The 18,069-nt window shown below is 48.6% G+C and overlaps 1 protein-coding gene across 1 annotated transcript in view; it reads right to left on the reverse strand.

The window, feature by feature from the left end:
- Nucleotides 1–6,745, reverse strand: part of Lpcat1 (lysophosphatidylcholine acyltransferase 1) — a 50,685-nt gene extending 43,940 nt beyond the window's left edge. Inside the window, exon 1 of the mRNA XM_075975710.1 lies at nucleotides 6,449–6,745. Coding sequence (XP_075831825.1) covers nucleotides 6,449–6,583 — 135 coding nt within the window. The 5' untranslated portion in view covers nucleotides 6,584–6,745. The remainder of the gene's footprint in view (nucleotides 1–6,448) is intronic.
- Between the last annotated feature and the right edge of the window lie 11,324 nt (nucleotides 6,746–18,069).

Genomic DNA, 18,069 nt, shown 5'->3' on the forward strand with positions numbered 1-18,069 from the left:
TCTGAGGCTGTATGAGAAGGTCAAAGAACAGGCAGGACATATGACAAAGTAATCAAGGACCCCTTCCTGCAGGTGAGAGACTTCCTGTTGGACCAGTGGACCCAGGGTTTGTTCTGTCCACAGCTGTCCCCTTACATGATAACTTGGTAGGCAAAAAGACCCTAAGAGACTCCTGAAAAGTGTGGCACTTGCTACCTGACCCAGCCTGAGCCTAGCCCACAGGCATCGATCTCTACACACAGACCAGCACATGATCTCCTCTCCATCACTGGGCAAGAGTCAGTTCTTATCCTCCCAGACTTTAGGTTAGTCCAGCTCTATTGTCTACTGTAGGGATAAGTCCCGCCCCTTAGGGGGCGTGTTCGCCTCGGGCTAATGTTGGCCTATAAATTTGGCGAGTGTGCTCCCAGCCGTCCCTTTCTGCTTTCCTGGTCTCCGCAGGAACGGTGGTTCTGTAAGTCTATTTCACCATTAAAGCTATATATATTTTTACAATCTGTCTGCATTCGTTTATGCCGTTACAGTCTACTAGTTAAATTGTGGTTTAAAAAAGCCTGTAGGTGGGGGGTGGGGGTGGGGAGGAAAGCCTGCAGGTGACAAATAAGTTCTTGGGGAAAATAAGTCACTCTTCTGACTGAACAGCAGCAGACAGGACTGAACAGTATTGTGGTGGCTCAGGAAAGGAGCTGTCTCCAAGACAAATGGCCTACTCCAGTGGCCGGTCCCAGGTTAAGGCACGGCTAGTACCTCCCACAGTGGTCCATATAGCATGCTGAAGGGCTACCGCATGGAAACGCATTAGAAAATTGCCATAGCGATACAATATGATATGGGCCTCATCACACTATTGGCGTTCGTGTGCATCCCCCTCCCCAACACTGGGTACATCACTCTGGGCTCACTTCCACCATCATTCGCATCTGGACTACAGGCTTGAGGAACAAAAGAGACGTTAGGAATTCCAGTCAGGAGTGATAAGGATACTCTAAAGTATTGCAGCAGACCCACAAGGACAGAGTGCTGAGTGGCAGCCCTGGTCATCTGGGCTGGCTGTACTTTCCCTGGGTTACGTTCAATGAAACCAGATATCAACTGGGTTCGTGTTAGGTAAGTCTTCCTGGATCACTGGGTCAGGCATGCTGGAATGCAGCTTCAAGAGATGGGAGCTGATATAAGATTTTCCCTAACACTCAACACTCAAGCTTCATAGGCCTGGGAAAGGAAGTCCGGGGAACAAACAATGTGTGGGGGGGGTAGATATTTGGACTTATGGGCACTCTGCTACATGGGGGAAATGGACACACAGGACACAGTGCCTGATAAGGCCAGCAGGTGGGCCCCAAGTCTGGGGTCTGTGGTTGGGTCTAGAAGGCCACTATTTAAGGCACAAAGTTCTCAATCTTTAAAAACAAGAAATGCTGGCTAGGGGGATGGCCCACTGATTAAGTGCTTGCCACTGAAGTATGAGGAACAGAGTTTGAGATTCCATGAACCCAAGAGAAACCCAGTAAGCTCAGCTGTAACTCTAGCCTCCTAAGGCAGAGATGGGATTCCCCAGAGTGAGCTGATTAGCCAAGCTGACCATATCGCTGAGCCGTGGATATGATTAAGAGACCCTACTTACTTCACTGGAAGAGGTGGAAGAGCTATTACAAATGATTCCCAAGATGATCCTTGGGCCTCCACATGCATGTACCCCTACATGCTCACACCTGACGTAAGTAAACATGCATACACACATGAAAAATGAAAACAGAAGAAAATGAGAAACAGATAATTCAATTACACAATTACATCAACATTGGCAATAAAGACTGAGGTTGCCACAAGGAGATATTGACAGGAGAGCTGCCTCCAGGAGCAGCCTGCAAACAGCCTCGAGCTCCATGTCTGTCCTGCAAGTGTCAGGCTGCAATGTGCACCAGCCTACGGAGATTGCTAGTGGTGCCCGATTGCACGAAACTGGCACAGGCCTAGAGGGTTGGTGGATGACCTGGGGTTCGAGGAACCACAGCTTCCCTTAGGCTGAATACTCTTAAGTGCATTTCAGAGGTTAGGTATAGGTCACTGCTACTTCTCTAAGAGTGGTGATGACCAAGGGTCACACAGCTGACTCATTGAGCACTTGTAGATGGAACGGGTCACGTTCAATGTAAACAGAAGGAGGAGGAAGAGGAAGAAGGAAAAGAAGCAGAAGAAGCAGAAGAGGAGGAGGAGGAGAAAGAAGGAGAAGGAGGAGGAGAAGGAGGAGGAGGAGGGAGGGAGAGAAGGAAGAGAGAAAGAGAGAAAGAGAAAGAGGCTTAATTGGAAAGGGCTGGAGCTGCAGTTGAAAAAGAACACAATGTAAGACACCAGCCTGTGGTTCCTCCTGGCACACTAGCACCTAAACAATTGTGGAGGAAACTGTGACACCAGCTACATCCAGCAGGGAACCAAGCCCTGGATGCTGTGGAGAGGGGGTAGGCCTTGACATTACAACAATCTCCAGGCCCCAGGCAGCAAAAGGCTCAAATTATATTCATACTATCAAAGGTATGTGCTCTGCTGGACTCTGCTGGGTGCTATGACCAAGGCCATAGTGAAAGGAGGCTCTCCAGGGTCAGCTCCCAGCTGTGCTGTGGATGACGACACTCTACCTATGCCTTATATGGGGACCAGGCTATGTGTGCAGAAAAGCACAGAGCAGAGTCAACAGCAGGACAAAAGCCAGCGGCCACTGCTAACACTAAGGGCTGCAGAAGGATTGGGGTTGGGCAGATGGTCTAGCTAGTACGGTGCTTGCCACACAAGCAGGAAGACCTGGGTTCAATCCCAGTACCCACCAACATGAAAGCTAGTGGTGGCAGTGGGTGTCTGTCATCCCGGTGCTGGGAAGGCGGAAAGGACATTCTCTGGGGTTTTCTAGCCAATCAGTCTAGCTGAACTGCTGAATACCAACTTCAGTAAGAGACTGTGTCTCAAAATGTAAGGCGAGGGCTGATGAAAACAATCAAATGTCAACCTCTGGCCTCATGTACAACACACACACACACACACACACACACACACACACACACACACACACACACCAGTACCAAATCAGTGAGGACAGCAAAGATATCTGCTGCTCCTTATAAGCTGACTATATATAGTCACTGACACTGGGTTCAAACGGGCTCCGTGCCTTAACTACTTACTGCACACACATGTGCTTTCCGGTCAGCTGAGAAACAAAAGTGTACATTTACACGTAAAGTATGCACATATGAATAAACACGCATGAGGCTAAAAGCCCAAATTCTAAAAGGCTATAAAAGTTAGGCCTTTCCCTGGACACCATCTCTCCCACTGTTTGGTTACCACCATCTAGAACATTAGGACTACAGGTGGGCTACAGATGAGGGCTCCCTACAACAGCAGGCAGACATCCACACTAAGGTTCCACACTGTTGGGAGACAGGGATAGTTCAGAACCTCCCCTGACACTTCAGACCTCATCTGTGACACAGGAACTCAGGCTGGCCTTCTATGAGTCTGAGAGCTGTAGCTAACAGTGACCAAAAGTCAGACAAAAGTCAGGGAAACAAGCTTGGGTCTTCCTGAGACACACAGGCACCAACAGAGGTGGGCCGTCAGATGCCATGCTTCTTGCAGGAAATATGCATTCCAAGCCTGACACTGGTTCCAAGCATTCCTGGAAGGGCTAAGCACTGTGTAGCCAAGCCAGCTGGTCCAGTGTCTCTCTTCCCCTCCCATAAATCTCCCCAGTCCAGTGCTCACCTAGTCCAGAAGTCGGTAGAACACCTGCACCCCACACAGCATGCTGGTGTGCAACAGGACCTTTTAAATACAGAGCACCCCTCTTTATTAAGTCTCCTGCAGTGTCCAGGTGCCCAGTGGGCGGCACCTCCCTGTGCCCATATGCCTGGGGCCTGGAGTCATGTGCAGGAGAGGCAGGATGTGTGCTGTCGGCATCACCACTCCTATGGGAGACAGGCCACAGTGACAGCCCATCTGTGCTCTACCTTAACTCAGACGCTAGCACAGCCTGCCGGGAGAGACTTGTCAGTTACCTGACCACACCATCACTTTCTCTGGGATGGGCTTGGGTGGTGGGGTTGCAGCCGCTTCCGAACCTGCACCATACTAGGATTGGCTCTAGTAGAAGGTGGCTCTGCTGTCCAGGAAGCAAACTCGGATCTAGTTAAATTTCACAATTGGGAAAACCCATCAGAGCTGGGACGGGAAATGCTTGTACCACAGAGTCCATGGGGAGTACCCCAAAAACCCTGTGACAGAAAACCACTTTATGACTTCAAAAATAACAAACTGCGAAGAATCTTAGCTGACAGCCCAAACCCTTCTAGGGCCTGCCCTTCATCTGTATCCTTGCTGTAACAGGAAGCGGCGAGTTCGTCAGACTCCAGTGTGCAGATCCTAGCCTGTTATTTTCTGTCCACTAAATGCTTAAGCTGCTTGCTAAATCTGTAGTTAAGTGACAGATGGGCTGCTAGGGGCTGAGGTGGCTTGTGTGTCCTTAATCCAAAGCTATATACTAACCCCTCCCAGGGCAGTTCAGAGTCACTTGGAGTAGGAAGTGTCTGAGCTTCAGACTTAAGGGACTTCCTCCAGAAAGGGAAGCAGGATTCTTTTGCTTGACGGCTTATCCATCTACCCTCTAGAAAAACTTTTCAATAAAGCCTTCCATACAGGCAAAGGCTCTGCAAAGCATGGCTTGGGGGATGTATAGCAGAGAATTCTGTGGACAAGTAAAAATACGTTCTTTAGCCACAGGCTGCAGACGCCCAAACAGTTATACACACCAAGGTTCTTTTGGACAAAAAAGACCTGGCCCTAAAATCAAACTAAGTGGGTTAAGATTGCAGCAAGGATGGGCATAAGGAGTGAGGAGCTAGCTTTCGGAGAGGAAGATGCTTCATGCAGACTGAGTAGAAAGGGGAGGGGCAGGAACAGAAAGGCAACAGGACAGAATAAGGCAGACCAGACCAGGATGGGGGTAGAGGCAGGCTAATACGGGGAGGATTGGAAAGAATTACTAGGGATGGGTTGTTTAAGATGACCAGAGTGGAACAGCAGCAGGGTGACCAGGCTGGATTGGGGTAGGGTAAACCAGAATGGAATTGGTTAGGGAGGAGCCCCCAAATCCAAAGGAAGGGATCAAGGCTCCCTTAGATGAAAATCTCAGAAGGCTTCCAAGCAGCAGATCCAGGAGGAAGAAGAAGACCCACTGGTTCCACAAGTGACTCTGGAAAGAGTTGTAGGGTAGGAGGTTGTGGAATGGAACAGAGGGATAATTAGGCTCAGAGATGAATGTACCCTAAGTCCTCCTGCTGGGCACAGCCCCTGGCAGTAGGGACCAACTGATAGCAGCCTTGCTGAGTCCCACAGGCAGCTGCCTTGTCTCATATCTGTCTGGCTCCAGATACAAACAGGGAAGGGGGTAAGACCTGGGGCCTGATATGAAGGTTGCCTTCCCCCCTCTCCGTGTTCAACTCTGTCGACCATCAAGCTCCCACGGGTGATAACCAACCCCATTAGAGGCTTTGAGAAGAAGCCCTTGCCTGGGAAAGTGACAACTTCAACGGGCTTCACAGACTTCACCTTAATATTACGTCTGATAAATTACACATTTAAAAACACTATCTCCTCTCAGAGCTGGTTCCTCACAGCTGGAAATACTACTCAGCCCATAAACCACAGGGTCACAGACGTCTGAAACCGTGAGCTCTACTCATTAAGCAAAGAAAGGCCCCCAAAGTGACCATAGCACCACAGATCCGATCCCAGAGTAGGAGAGGTTCCGCGTGCCAGGTCTCACAGGGAGAGCCACAGGAACAGATGGTAACTGTGCCTGGATCCAGGTTCCCACCAACCAACCGCAGCACACCGGTTCCCTCTCACGTGGGAACTAGGTTGTATAAAGTTGATTCCGGGCACAACCACCTCAGGGAGCGTTGCTAACAGCTGAAATAGTGTACTCGACACAGGAAACAATCTGCAAACATGGATGTGGAAATCCTCCCGCCAGGTTATGCCAGGAGGTTCGCAGTCCGCTGCTGAACAAGAGGACCATCCAGGTTCGGGCACTAGGCCACCGAGACACACAGTCGGCCTCCTAACTGAGTGGAGGCGCTCGAAAGGGGCTGCTTGACGCGAGGGACAACCCCCCGCCCTCCGCCCACCACCAGGCCTCCTACTGGCGGGAACCCGCGCCAGGCCCGGGATGAGGTTGTGGGGCTCAAGGGATAGAGTTCAGGGGATGGTGCCTAAACCACAGAGGGTGTAGTCAGCATGTGCGCAGGCGGCGGGAAGCGGGACCCTGGCGCGGGCTCAAAGGGTGCTGCAGGGGAGGGGCGCGGCTCTCCAAGGACCGGGCGGCGCCCAGCCCCTCCCCACCGCATCCCAGGCGCATCCTGGGCAGAGCACAGAAGCAACGCGGAGAACCCACCTGGGCCTTCTGCAGGGCGCTCAGCCGCAGTTCGTGCACGAAGGGGTTCCGCCCCGGGGGCGCTAGCCGCCGCGCGTCGCCTGCCCCTGAGCTGGAGGAGGGGGCGGCCCGTGGTCCGCGGCCCCGCAGCCTCATGGCTGCCCGCGCCTAAGCACCGAGCGGCGCAGACGGAGCACAGCCGACGGAGATCAGAGGAGCGGAGCAGAGCCGAGCGCAGAGGAGCAGAAGGCGGCAGAGATAGCAGCAGAGCGCGCGGGAGAGGGCCGAGGATGCGCGGCCGCCCGGAGGCGCAGGCGCGGGAGGGGCGGCGTGACGTGGGTGGGGCCAACGGGATGCCCCGCCCCGACCGCTCTGGACTATGATTGCGCCTGCGCGGCTCGAGGCTCATGGACTTTCCTAGAACGTGGGGCAACCTGCGGTTTCCCATGAGTGGGGAGACCCTGAGATTTGGACCACAGAAACGAGGCTTGTAGGCTCAGCGGCCGCTTAGGACCCCACCGACGCAGCTGAGCCCGCCTGCACCCGCACCTGCGACCCTGGAAAGAGGTTCTCGGAGTGACCCGAGACTGTGCCAGGCCCGCTTCTCTGCGCAGCACTGTCCTGGCAGGCAGTTTCCTTCCCTTAACCACTGTAATCTATCACTCGCCATTGTGGGTGAAATGGTTGCGTTGGGGGACCCTACTTTGTGTTACGCTATTAACTAGGGCTCAAAATAGCCTTCCTGTTAAAATGTATACATTTGACTCCCTGAATGCCTTTTGTAGTTTGTATCACTGTTTTTAACCAGGACACAAAATAGCTTTCTGGTCAAAAAATGTCTTTTGTAGCAATACCAGGTGTATTTATTTGTATATCGTGGAACCCTCAAAAGGCAGGTGGTGGGAGACTGAGGGTCCAGCCTCAGTCACCAGATTGAGGCAAGTTCTGCCGAATTCTGAACCCCCTCGGCTTCCTGTCTTACCTCCTGCAAAGCCCTGTGTTCCCGTGGATACCAGAGCTCTGAGAGACCCCACCACATCCTCTCACAGAAGCCTGTTCATGGGGTGACCAGAGCCTCTGACACCTGCTGACAAGTGGGGACCAGGCTGAGCCCTGTTCTGTGTTTTGAGAAGTTGGCTAGGAGGAAAGTGCACTTGCAGGTCTTGTCCCTTCAAAGCTTCATTTTGTATTCCACACCTGACTTCACCTTGAGACTCTCTTTGTCTGCTCTAAGATGAGCCTTGCAGCAACAGCAGTTCACACAGCTTTTTTCTCTGGGCTACGAAGCCTGTGGAGGCCCTTGAACTATGAACAGGCTTAATGCTCTGTTGTGTTGCCCTGTGGCCGAGCCACGAGCATTCCACTGACCCCAAGAGTGCAGCATCTAAGGGCATTCAGCTCCTTGTCAAGAAAACCCCAGGACCAAAAGGCATGTTTGCATACAGATCTTTACCCTAAGGAAGACAGACTGTCTAGGTGCCCCCTAAAGTCTGTAGGCAAAGAGACCTGAGGGTGTCCTGCGTCAGGATTCCTGTAGCCTCAAAGTTGGGTCTCAAGATTGTGGACGTCTTGTAAGTGTGTTAGCCCAGGTCCTCCAGCCACAGAGGGCAGGATGAGTTACCTGCTTGATATAAGTGTGATGGTACATCACTGTAATTGGACAAGTGAGGAAGTTGAGGTAAGAGGATTACAAATTCCAGACCAGCCTGGATTAGATAAGGAGACCCGTCTCAAAAAATCAAAATAGCTACACAGTGTGTGTGTGTGTGTGTGTGTGTGTGTGTGTGTGTGTGTGGTGTGCTTGACAGTGTGTAAGAGAAATGCCTATTGAGATGAACAGAAGTCCAATTAAAGCTCTTGGCTTGGGGAACTGTTAGAGTATGTTGTGAACTGTAGTGTGTTCCACAAAGTTCTGCTATGCAGTACCTATGGAAGAAACCTTTTTGCAGATGATCAAGATGAATCTTATAGGGTGGCCGGACCCATCCAGAATTACTGATGTCCTTATAAGTGGGAGTTTTGAACAAGGAGACAGGCGCTTGGCGGGGGGGACACTGGTAAGAACAGAGTTTTTGCTGATATAGGCTACTCAGCCACCTGAGCTGGAGAGAGCTGGGAGGGTTCTCCCTTAGGGACATCAGGAAGAATTGCCTCGACCTGGATCTTGAACTTCTATCTTTCTGGGCTGTGAGAAGATACAGCTGTTTGTTCACACCCCTAGGAAGTACATTACAAATCCCCGAGAGGATGAAGTGAGAAGGACACCCTGGGCACCCTGTCCCAGTTCCACAGTCAATGCAGAGTGACTAGGCCAGGCAGGATCCGTGTTCGAGTCCTAGGAGAGGACTTGCCTTAGCTACCTGCCCTGGCCTGCATTTGTGGAAGCCCCATGAGATGCATGGCCTGGTGGAAACCCACAGTGGATCCTTGGGTCAATGAGGCTTGTTTGGAGGAGGCTGGGGGAAGGAAATGAGTTGTTTAGATCAGGTTTTGATGAGACACAAAGGCAAGGAAGTGGCTGTCAAGGGAGCCAATCCTGCTCACAGATGAATGTACATCGGAGGGGAAGGTGGGAAGTCCTCTGTCTTAGCCTCTTTGTACCACTGTAACAAAACACCCAAACATAGGCGGTTTCTAAGACACAGAAAATGATTCTCTTACACTTCCAAGTCCAAAATAGGAGCCAGCAGGTTTAAAATCTGATGAGAAACCAATCTCTGCTTCCAAGATTCCACTTGAGCATGGTGTCCCCAGAGGGGACTCCAAGTCCTCACATAGCAAGAGAGAGGCTGAGTGGATATCGCAAGCCCTTTTATAGCTGTAGTGGTAGTAATTATTTCCTCCCTCTCATTCACTTGAATTTGCTATTCTTTCACTGCCTTTGTAAGGCAGGAGTGCAGACTTTTCTTATTCAACACTGTTCATTTTCTTGTAAGCGCGGCTTTGTCTGTGTCCCGCGAGCGCTGGCCTGCTGGTTTTCTACTACTTTCCTTTGATTTTTAATTCACTCTCTATTTTTCCTGGTGGTCTCTTTGACCCATGTGTTGTTTAGTTAGATGCATAGAAATGTCCAAAATATTTGGAAAGGTGCCAGACACATTTCTGCCATTAATTTTAGTAACTCCTTTGTGGTCCCAACACAGGCTCCATGATCTCATTGCATTTATGGCCTGTAATTATGCATTTGGGGTAGAGAGTTCTGTGAACGCGGGTGGGTTACATCGGTGCATAGTTTTGGCAGGTTCCACGTCTTTTTACACGTGTGTTGCTTGTTCTGCTCATTACTGAAGCCAACCTTATTTAGGCACTTTTTTATTTTACTTTTAGCTCTGGTCTTCTGTATTTTCTTGCAGTGTCTTTAGGTACATACATCCTCAGAGGGCTTGTTCCTCCACTAATCAACCTCTTTATTACGATGGAGCCTCTGGCCCATCTTTATTGTTGTTCACTTTTATTGGCATGTTTCCCCATCTTGTTACGTATTTTGCTTTTTAATCAATCTCTAAATCTAGTCTTTTCACAACAGTGTTTAGACAAATAGGCTTGGCGATTCATCCGATAATTCTAGCACTTGAGAAGCTGAAACAGGAGGATCTCTGTGAGTCCAAAGCCAGCCTAATGTACATAGCAAGACTCTTGTTTCGAAACCAAAACAAGCTGGGCGGTGGTGGCGCACGCCTTTAATCCCAGCACTCGGGAGGCAGAGGCAGGCGGATTTCTGTGAGTTCGAGACCAGCCTGGTCTACAAGAGCTAGTTCCAGGACAGGCTCCAAAACCACAGAGAAACCCTGTCTCGAAAAACCAAAAAAAAAAAAAAACGAAACCAAAACAAAACACTCCCCAAAGCAAACCAAAACAGCTGTGTTTAGATCTCCTGTGTCTGAGGTGCCAGCAGACTAAGGTTTAAATAGTCGGTCCTGCTGTTTGCTTTCTAATTAACTTCTCTGGCTTTGCTTTGTGCTTTTCTCTTTTGGGCCAATTTAGCAGGTTTTCCATCTTATCTCTACCATTGGCTCATCAGCTATACATCTTCCTTTAACATGTTAGTATCTGTTGTAGGGCTCAACATGTATTCTCTGAAGGCATTTCAAGTACTATGATGCCACTTAGCATGTGAGATTTCACAATATCCACTTTCGTTTCCTTCCCACCCTACCTGCCTCTGTTCTTGTATATTTTAATTTTATATACGCTAAACCTCCACGGCACACTATTATTATTTTTGCTTTGAACAGTCAATTATCTTTCCAAGAGATTATAGAGAATTTAAAAAAGACTTTTATATTTGTGCCAATGGTTGTCTTTTAAGCTCATTCATTGCCCTGTGCAGATCTGAATTTTCTTCTGCTGCTGTTTTCCTTTCTCCTGAGGAAATTCTACTAAATATTTTGAAGTGTAGACCTGTTTGTTTATAATTTTATGCACTGAAGTTATCTGAGGTGTTTTTTTTAGCTTGCCTTTGTTTCTGTGAGTTTTCTTCTGATGACCATACAGTTCTGCAGCAGCTAGTCTGTGTCTTATGCTTCTGTGTACTCCCAGGTCCTTGCCAACACTCAGTCCCTAGACCAGCATCCTTGTTGTGGGTCCTGACTGGATTTGCAGTGGGAGCCTCTTTAGATGTGTTTATTTATATATGTAACTCACCTTCAATGAGATATCTGTTCAGATACTTACCTTTTTTGTAGTGGATCTGATGAGATTGTTTGTTTCTGAGACAGAGTCTGCCTGTATAGCTCAGGTGGCCGGAAACCCAATTATTCTTCTACCGTAGCTTACTGTGTGCTAGGATTACAGACAGACACTCTGTGGCGTTTAATATATCCTGAATTCATTTCCTTATGACTTATATGACTTGACAATAGATTCTAACATCCTCTAGCTGTCTTTTAACTTTTGAACAGTATTTTTTTGTTTTTGAATAACATCACAATCTCACTCTGTTGCCCAGGTTGACCCCAAACTCACAGGTCAAGTGATCCTTCAGTCTCAGCCTCCAGAGTAATTGGCACTGTGGGCCTGAGCCACCACACCTGGCTGTCATATGGGAATCTTGAAAGAAAAAGACTCTTTACCCAGTAGACAAAACACAATTTGTCTGGCCTTTAAAATTTCACTCAACAATGTTCTGTGACTTGCCATGCATAGACAGTTCACTTCTGCCATGTGTGGTAGCTTTGAGCTATCATAGACGATCCTTTTAATTTTTGACTGTTTATTGCGAGCATACAAAAACAAGCTTGTTTCCCATTTTAATTCTGTCTCTGTGACCCCAACTATAAAATTATTTTGTTGCTAATTCATAATTGTGATTTTGTAACTGTTATGAATCATAATGTAAATATCTGTTATGCAGGATATCTGATATGTGAGCCCTGTTAAAGGGTAATTCAATGCCCTCCAAGGGGTCTCGACCCATAGGTTGACCACTGGCGTAAAGGGAAGAACCAGGTCACTGAGAGGCTCTCTCTAAAGATTAGGTGGAGAGTGATTGAGGAAGACACTCAACTTTGATTTCAGGCCACCACCAGAGCATACACAGGCAAGTGTACCCACCCTGACGTGAACACATGCTCATATAAAACTTCCAAACACATAAATATTCAGAAATATTCCAGATTTGTTACTGGCTGCTTATTATTTAATTCCATAGTAGTCAGAGAACATATTTAGTGTGTTCTTTAAATTTATATACATTTGTTTTAATTACTCTTCTCACTGTGACAAAATACTTAGCAGAAACATCTTAAAGAAAGCTAATGGTTTGAGGAGAATCCGTCCATCTTGGCAGGTATGGTGTGGCTGGTCACATGGAGAAATGAGACTTGCTTTCTTCCCTGTTCTCTTTTGTTCAGTTCGGGATCACACCCCCTGGGACAGTGACAGTCACATTCAGGACAGCATTTCCTCCTCAGGTAAAGGTCTCTGCAAACAGTCTCACAGACACACCCAGAGGCGTGTGTCCGCTAGCTGCTCTAAATCCAATCAAGCTGACAAGGAAGGTGAACCAGCACGTGTTCTGTGTTTGCAAATGTCTTTCAGGAAGTGGAGCAGGTTGTGTGCACTGCGCTTGTGTGTGAGAGGTCTAAATACCAAGAAGCTAGAACTCCAGAGGCTCCAACTGAGACTCTGAGGGAGTTTGTCTAAGTTGGGCTCCTGCCTCTGCCCACCACGCTCCTCAGCTTGCTGAGGCGTCATATACCCCCTCTGCCTCCCTGCCCTGTGGCCTTCTTTACTGAGTCTGTGCTTCCCCACCGCACTTCCCTTCTCCTGGAGGGCAAACTCAGCGTGGTCACATCCTGAGCTCCTTCCTCCACCACACCTGCAAAGATCCTTTCCCGGGGGTCTCATTCACAGTCTGCGTTTGGGTGTCTTTGGGAGGGGCACATTCCAAATCAAGGTAGTCATCTAATCCAGGCAAATCTAAAGTCGTAGACAGGTCTCCAGGATAAAATGTAGTCCTTGAATCTCTGTGTGGCCCTTTGCTGCCTAGGCTTCAGCACACTAAGGCTGGGGTCTGGGGTACCCTCCAGCAATGAGACCTTAAGATGAGAACAAACTGACTTTACAATGGCCTTAAACCTACTGGTGCTCTCCCTCCAGGGGAAATGGCTGTGTGATTCTGCTGATGAGACTAAGCCAAATGCCATGTCAAGCAAGCTGCTTGCCTGACCTCTTGCTCTGTGGCTGAGGGTTTGGAGAATATCTACATTCCTGTGTGACCTTCAAGGCAGCTCCTTCCCTTCAAGGCAGCCAGTCAGTGTGAATCCTCCACTGTCCTATGAAGACACTCAGCTTCAATCTGGTTTTTCAGTGCCTGAGACCCCAGCTTGCTGTGGATTCTTTGGGGTTTCTGGTTCTGTTCTACACCGAAGGCTCAGGAGACTTTGAGGTGCTAATGCTCCGGGCTGTCCCTCTGTGTATTCAGCCACATCCATACCACAGCAGCAGAGTCCTGAAAAACGAGTTAGGACTGTAGGAGCAATGGGGTGACTAAGACACTTCACCGAGGGATGTTCTAGCCATGTGTACCTAGACAGCCCTTCCTAGTCCATGGCCCCAAAGTGAGCAAAACATTGTTTCTAAGGAAAAAGCAACATAGTAGCATACAGCAATCTCCATTTTATGTTCTCTCCTACCTGAGACTTGGGTCCAAACTGGGCGTGGTGACTCACATCTGTAATCCCTACAATTGGAAGGCTGATTAGGGAGGATTGCTTTGAGTTCTAGGACAGCCTGGTCTACACTGAATTCAAAGCCATCAAGGGGCTACAGGGTGTGGAATTCCAGAGAAAAGTAAGTAACAACGGCGGATGACTTCAGCTTGTCAGAGCTTGAGTCCAATAAATGTTGACCAGGTGAAAGTTAAAAGATGCATAAAATGGCATTCAGCAGATTTTCTCCAGCACACTCTGGTCATTTTTGTCTACTCCCTTTAGTTTTAAGGTGCTTAACCAAATAAAGAAATCCAAAGAAAACACCATTCTTTAAAGTAAATGTAATCTGATGTCTCAGCGCTTCTTCACTGCCCTGGAAGGAACCCACATTTCCGTGTCTCTGAGTGTGTCAGTATATGGAAGCAGACTGAGCCAGATACTTTTTGTCTGTGGAGCTGATGTTTCTTGGCCACCACCACATCACAGAACTGGTTCATGGAGTTTTCAGTTCTGCAGACAGAAGAATCCTGAGGTTATAGTGCTTTGGCTACAGGCATCTGCTTGGTCTCCCGCTTGCCTTCTGGTCTTTGTTATGCCCACAACAGCAGATGAGGGGCTGCTTGGTGAAAGCCAGGCTGTTGTCCTATACTTGTGTCAGTCTGGAAGCTGTAGATGAAACTACTTCTAATGCCCTTTTTTGCTGCCAGAATCTGGCTCTAATCTCCTTAGCCACTGCTGGACCCCAGGCCCTTACAGATTACTATTATCTGGATTTCATAGTACCTCACAGCTAGCTGTTCTGAAAGCCTGCCCCCCCTTTGTTTCTTGCCTCATCCTGTGAACATAGTATTCTTGGGGCACCCTCTGAGCCCCTACTCCCACACTGTTTTGCCCTCCTGTTCTGGCTAGACCTGAATCTCACATGCTGTCCTCTCATTAACTGTCAAATGCTGTCCAGTGTATGACCTCCTTCTGCAGCCAAGATCAAAACCACACACCCATGGCTGGCTTGTGGTCTGTCTTAGTTCCAGAACACCACAGATCATGCAGTTTAAAGCCCAGGCATTTGCTTCACTCTCCTGGAAGCTAAGGTAAAAAGGTGTCAGTGGATTATAGTGTCTGGTAAAGGCCTGGTTTCTGGTTTAGAGATGACACCCCCCGGTGTCCTCTCTAGTGTGGTAGGAGTGAGGCAGCTCTCTGAACCTCTGTCTTTAGGTTCCATCCTCTGAGTACCTCCCCCACTCCCCAGTTCCTCTGTCTGTTCCTGTTCTCTAGGGGTACGGTTTTAGCCCATGCATTTGGGGAAACAGCTCTGTCTTGCAGCAAGGTCCAACAGGCATTGCAAGCCTACGCCATTCCCTCTGAACTCCAGAGTCCTCACTGAACTCATCACCAGTGCATTGGCTCACACCAGGGCAGGCAAAGGAGGAAGAAAGGATTTATTTGGATTACACTACCCTATCACTGTTTGTCACTGAAGGAAATCAAGACAGGAACTCAAACAGGGCCGGAACCTGTAGGCAGGAGCTGATGCAGAGGCCATGGAGAAGTGCTGCTTATTGGTTTGCTCCCTGGCCTGCTCAGCCTGATTTCTTATAGAATCCAGGACCACCAGCCCAGGGATGCCACCACCCACAATGGACTGGGCCCTCCCCACTAACTAAGACAATGCCTTACAGGCCTGCCTACAACCTGCCTACAATAGTATGGAGGCACTTTCTTAGTCGAGGTTCCCTTCTTTCAGATGGCTTTAATTTGTTAATATGAAACTATTCAGCACACCTGGGGTAGACTACATTTTTTAGCCTACCTGCCTTGGGGGTGTGGTCATGTGACTAGATTCTGATAGTAAATGAGACATAAGCCCAAGATTCATTGAGTTTTTGGAAAGTGTGTTTAAAGGAGAGTATCTCCGTGCAGGATGGAAGGTAGAAGATATGGCTGGAGCTATAGCATTGGTCCCTGGCTGTGGAAACTACTGTGGGAATGACAACCTCTGAGAAGCAGTGATCCTCCCTTCATAATAAGAGTACTGAAGACTCGGAGTAGCAAAAGCTAAGCAGTTTATTTTTTAGTCTTGTAATGCCAGGCATCAGCTTGAGAAAAGGCAAAAAGGGCTGGCACACCGATTTGGCACCAAACAATGGTTTTCATATTCCTAATTGCATTTCCCTGTTCCTGAACTCCTCATTGGTTGAAGTCTGCAGGGAGGCACACACTTTACAGATCATCTACCTTCGTCCTCACCCCCAAGTCCCCATCTTCTTGGGGCTCAAGATTCCCTCCTTTTCTGATACGTGGGTTCAGTCACATAGCAGACTGTGATTTTTTAACTATAAGATAAGAAAGTGTTCATGTAAGCAGGTGCTGGCCACCGACTAGGAAGACAGGGACCCAGTGCCTCCTGTTCATCTGTGATTCACTGATGAGCCTTAACCGTGCCTCGCACTGAAAACAGACCACAATGATTTACTTACACAAGCTCTCTCTGCCACAACAGAGAGAGGGCTGGGCCTGAGGGAGGGCCTGCCAGCGCTAGGCTGGATGCCTCTCCCTTTACAAATGCGAGGGAGAAGTAAAGATTTAACTAGGATTGCTATTGTTTCAGTTTTTCTGTTACTTGCAGTGAGCCTTGAGGTTCTTGGGGATGCTGGGGGTAAGAAAGCAAATACCACGGTCATGGAATTTGTCTTTTCAGGGTAAATAGATTCAGACAATCTTTTAACTTACTCTGGAAACTCTGATATGCAGCTCCTCCCAGCCCCACTGCCTCTGCTTATCCCACAGTAAAGACCTTTTTGCCTGGCCCCTTGGTCCCTTTCCCTGTACTGCCTCCACCCACAGGGATTCCTGGAGAGTCTGGTGGTCCAGTCTCTCAGGTCTGACACCTGTAGGTCTATCCCTATTGCTTTCCCCCTGTGTCCTGCTTTTTCTAGTCCTTAGAGTTGCTTTATACATTTGCCCTTCTGCCCCTCCTTCAGGTAGCCTCTGTCGCCTTGTGTAATAGGAGACTGCTCATTCATTTCCTGATCGCCCAGACCCACATAATCACACAGAAACTATATTAAATCCAACACTGTTTGGCCAATAGCTTAGGCATATTGTGTATTCCTAGCTAGCTCTTGCATCTTAAATTAACCAATTTCTATTAATTGTGTATCACCACTAGACTGTGACCTACCAGTAAGGTTCCAGTGTCTTTCTCCTTGGGAGCTACATGGCCTCTCCCTGACTCCACCTTCTTGCCTCCTCCACCTCTGCTTAGATTTCCTGCCTTGCTATAGTCCACCCTGTCATAGCCAAACCAGCTTTTTTATCCACAGAATACAGAGGGGAATCCCACATCAGCCTTGTAAGTCCACCACCCCGGAAGCCCCATCTTCTCAGCTGTTCATGATCTAAAGTGCCTGGAGCAAAACCATTAACAGGAGTATACAACCTTTCTCCATTTGCCATGTGAAATGGTCACCCACAGAGCTCACTTGGAGAACCACCGAATCAGGTTACAACAAATTACAAAGTAAATCTCATAATGTTTTAAGTAAGTTTTCAATTTTGTAAGCTCTTGGCTTCATTCCTGGCTATCTCTAGTCACAGATAGCCTGCAGGGCACAGGTTAGACTTGCCTGAGATGCTGTAGGGATTAGCAGATGATTCTTAGTGATGTGGCTTTTGGCTCTAAACCACCAAGACATTTAGGTCGTGTAATAGTCATTGTCTGAGAAAAGAAAAAAAAATTATTCATTTGGAGAAGAAAAAAATTTAGGAGGATTTACCTACACATGTCTTCATTATCATTAATAATTAACTATTTTTGTATCAGCTCGGGTGGAGCAGAGTCCTGATGCTCAGAATAGTCCCCTCTGCAAACTAATACCCCATCGTCTACATGAACCCAGAGAGAAAAGAAATTACCCCCAGCAGTCAGGGAGGGTCCCCACAGGGAAGTTTGGGAAGGGCTGGGAGAGGTCCCAGGGAGCCTCAGGGTGACAGGTCATCAAAGCTGGGGCAGCTGGCCTTGTGACATACCAGGGCGAGCCTACCAGGTCTGTACCATGCTGCCACATTACAAGGAAGTGGGTGGAATGTATGGCCTCACCCCCTCTCCCTTCTGCTCCCTCTGTCTGTCCCAAGTAGGACCTGATAGTGGATACCATCCTAGGTGTGTGTGTGTGTGGGCATGTGTGTGTGTGTGTGCATGTGTGTGTGTGTGCGTATGTGTGTGCATGTGTGTGTGTGTGTGTCACAGCTCCCCCTAGGCACCACCTCAAAATGATCAGGAGGCTGTAATCACGCCTGCGCCAACTAGGAACACCTGTATCTGCTCACACCTACACACATTTGCATCCTACACACACGCTGATGTGCATGCCTGGTGGCCCACAGGTTTGTTTGTACCACACACCTGTGTTCCTGCAAGCAGAGGTCTTGAGCAGATGCACATGGTTTGACAATGCACTGAGGGCGCCTGCCTGGCTCTTCACTGTG

Source organism: Microtus pennsylvanicus, chromosome 6, assembly GCF_037038515.1.
Source record: "Microtus pennsylvanicus isolate mMicPen1 chromosome 6, mMicPen1.hap1, whole genome shotgun sequence".
NCBI classification, from domain to species: domain Eukaryota; kingdom Metazoa; phylum Chordata; class Mammalia; order Rodentia; family Cricetidae; genus Microtus; species Microtus pennsylvanicus.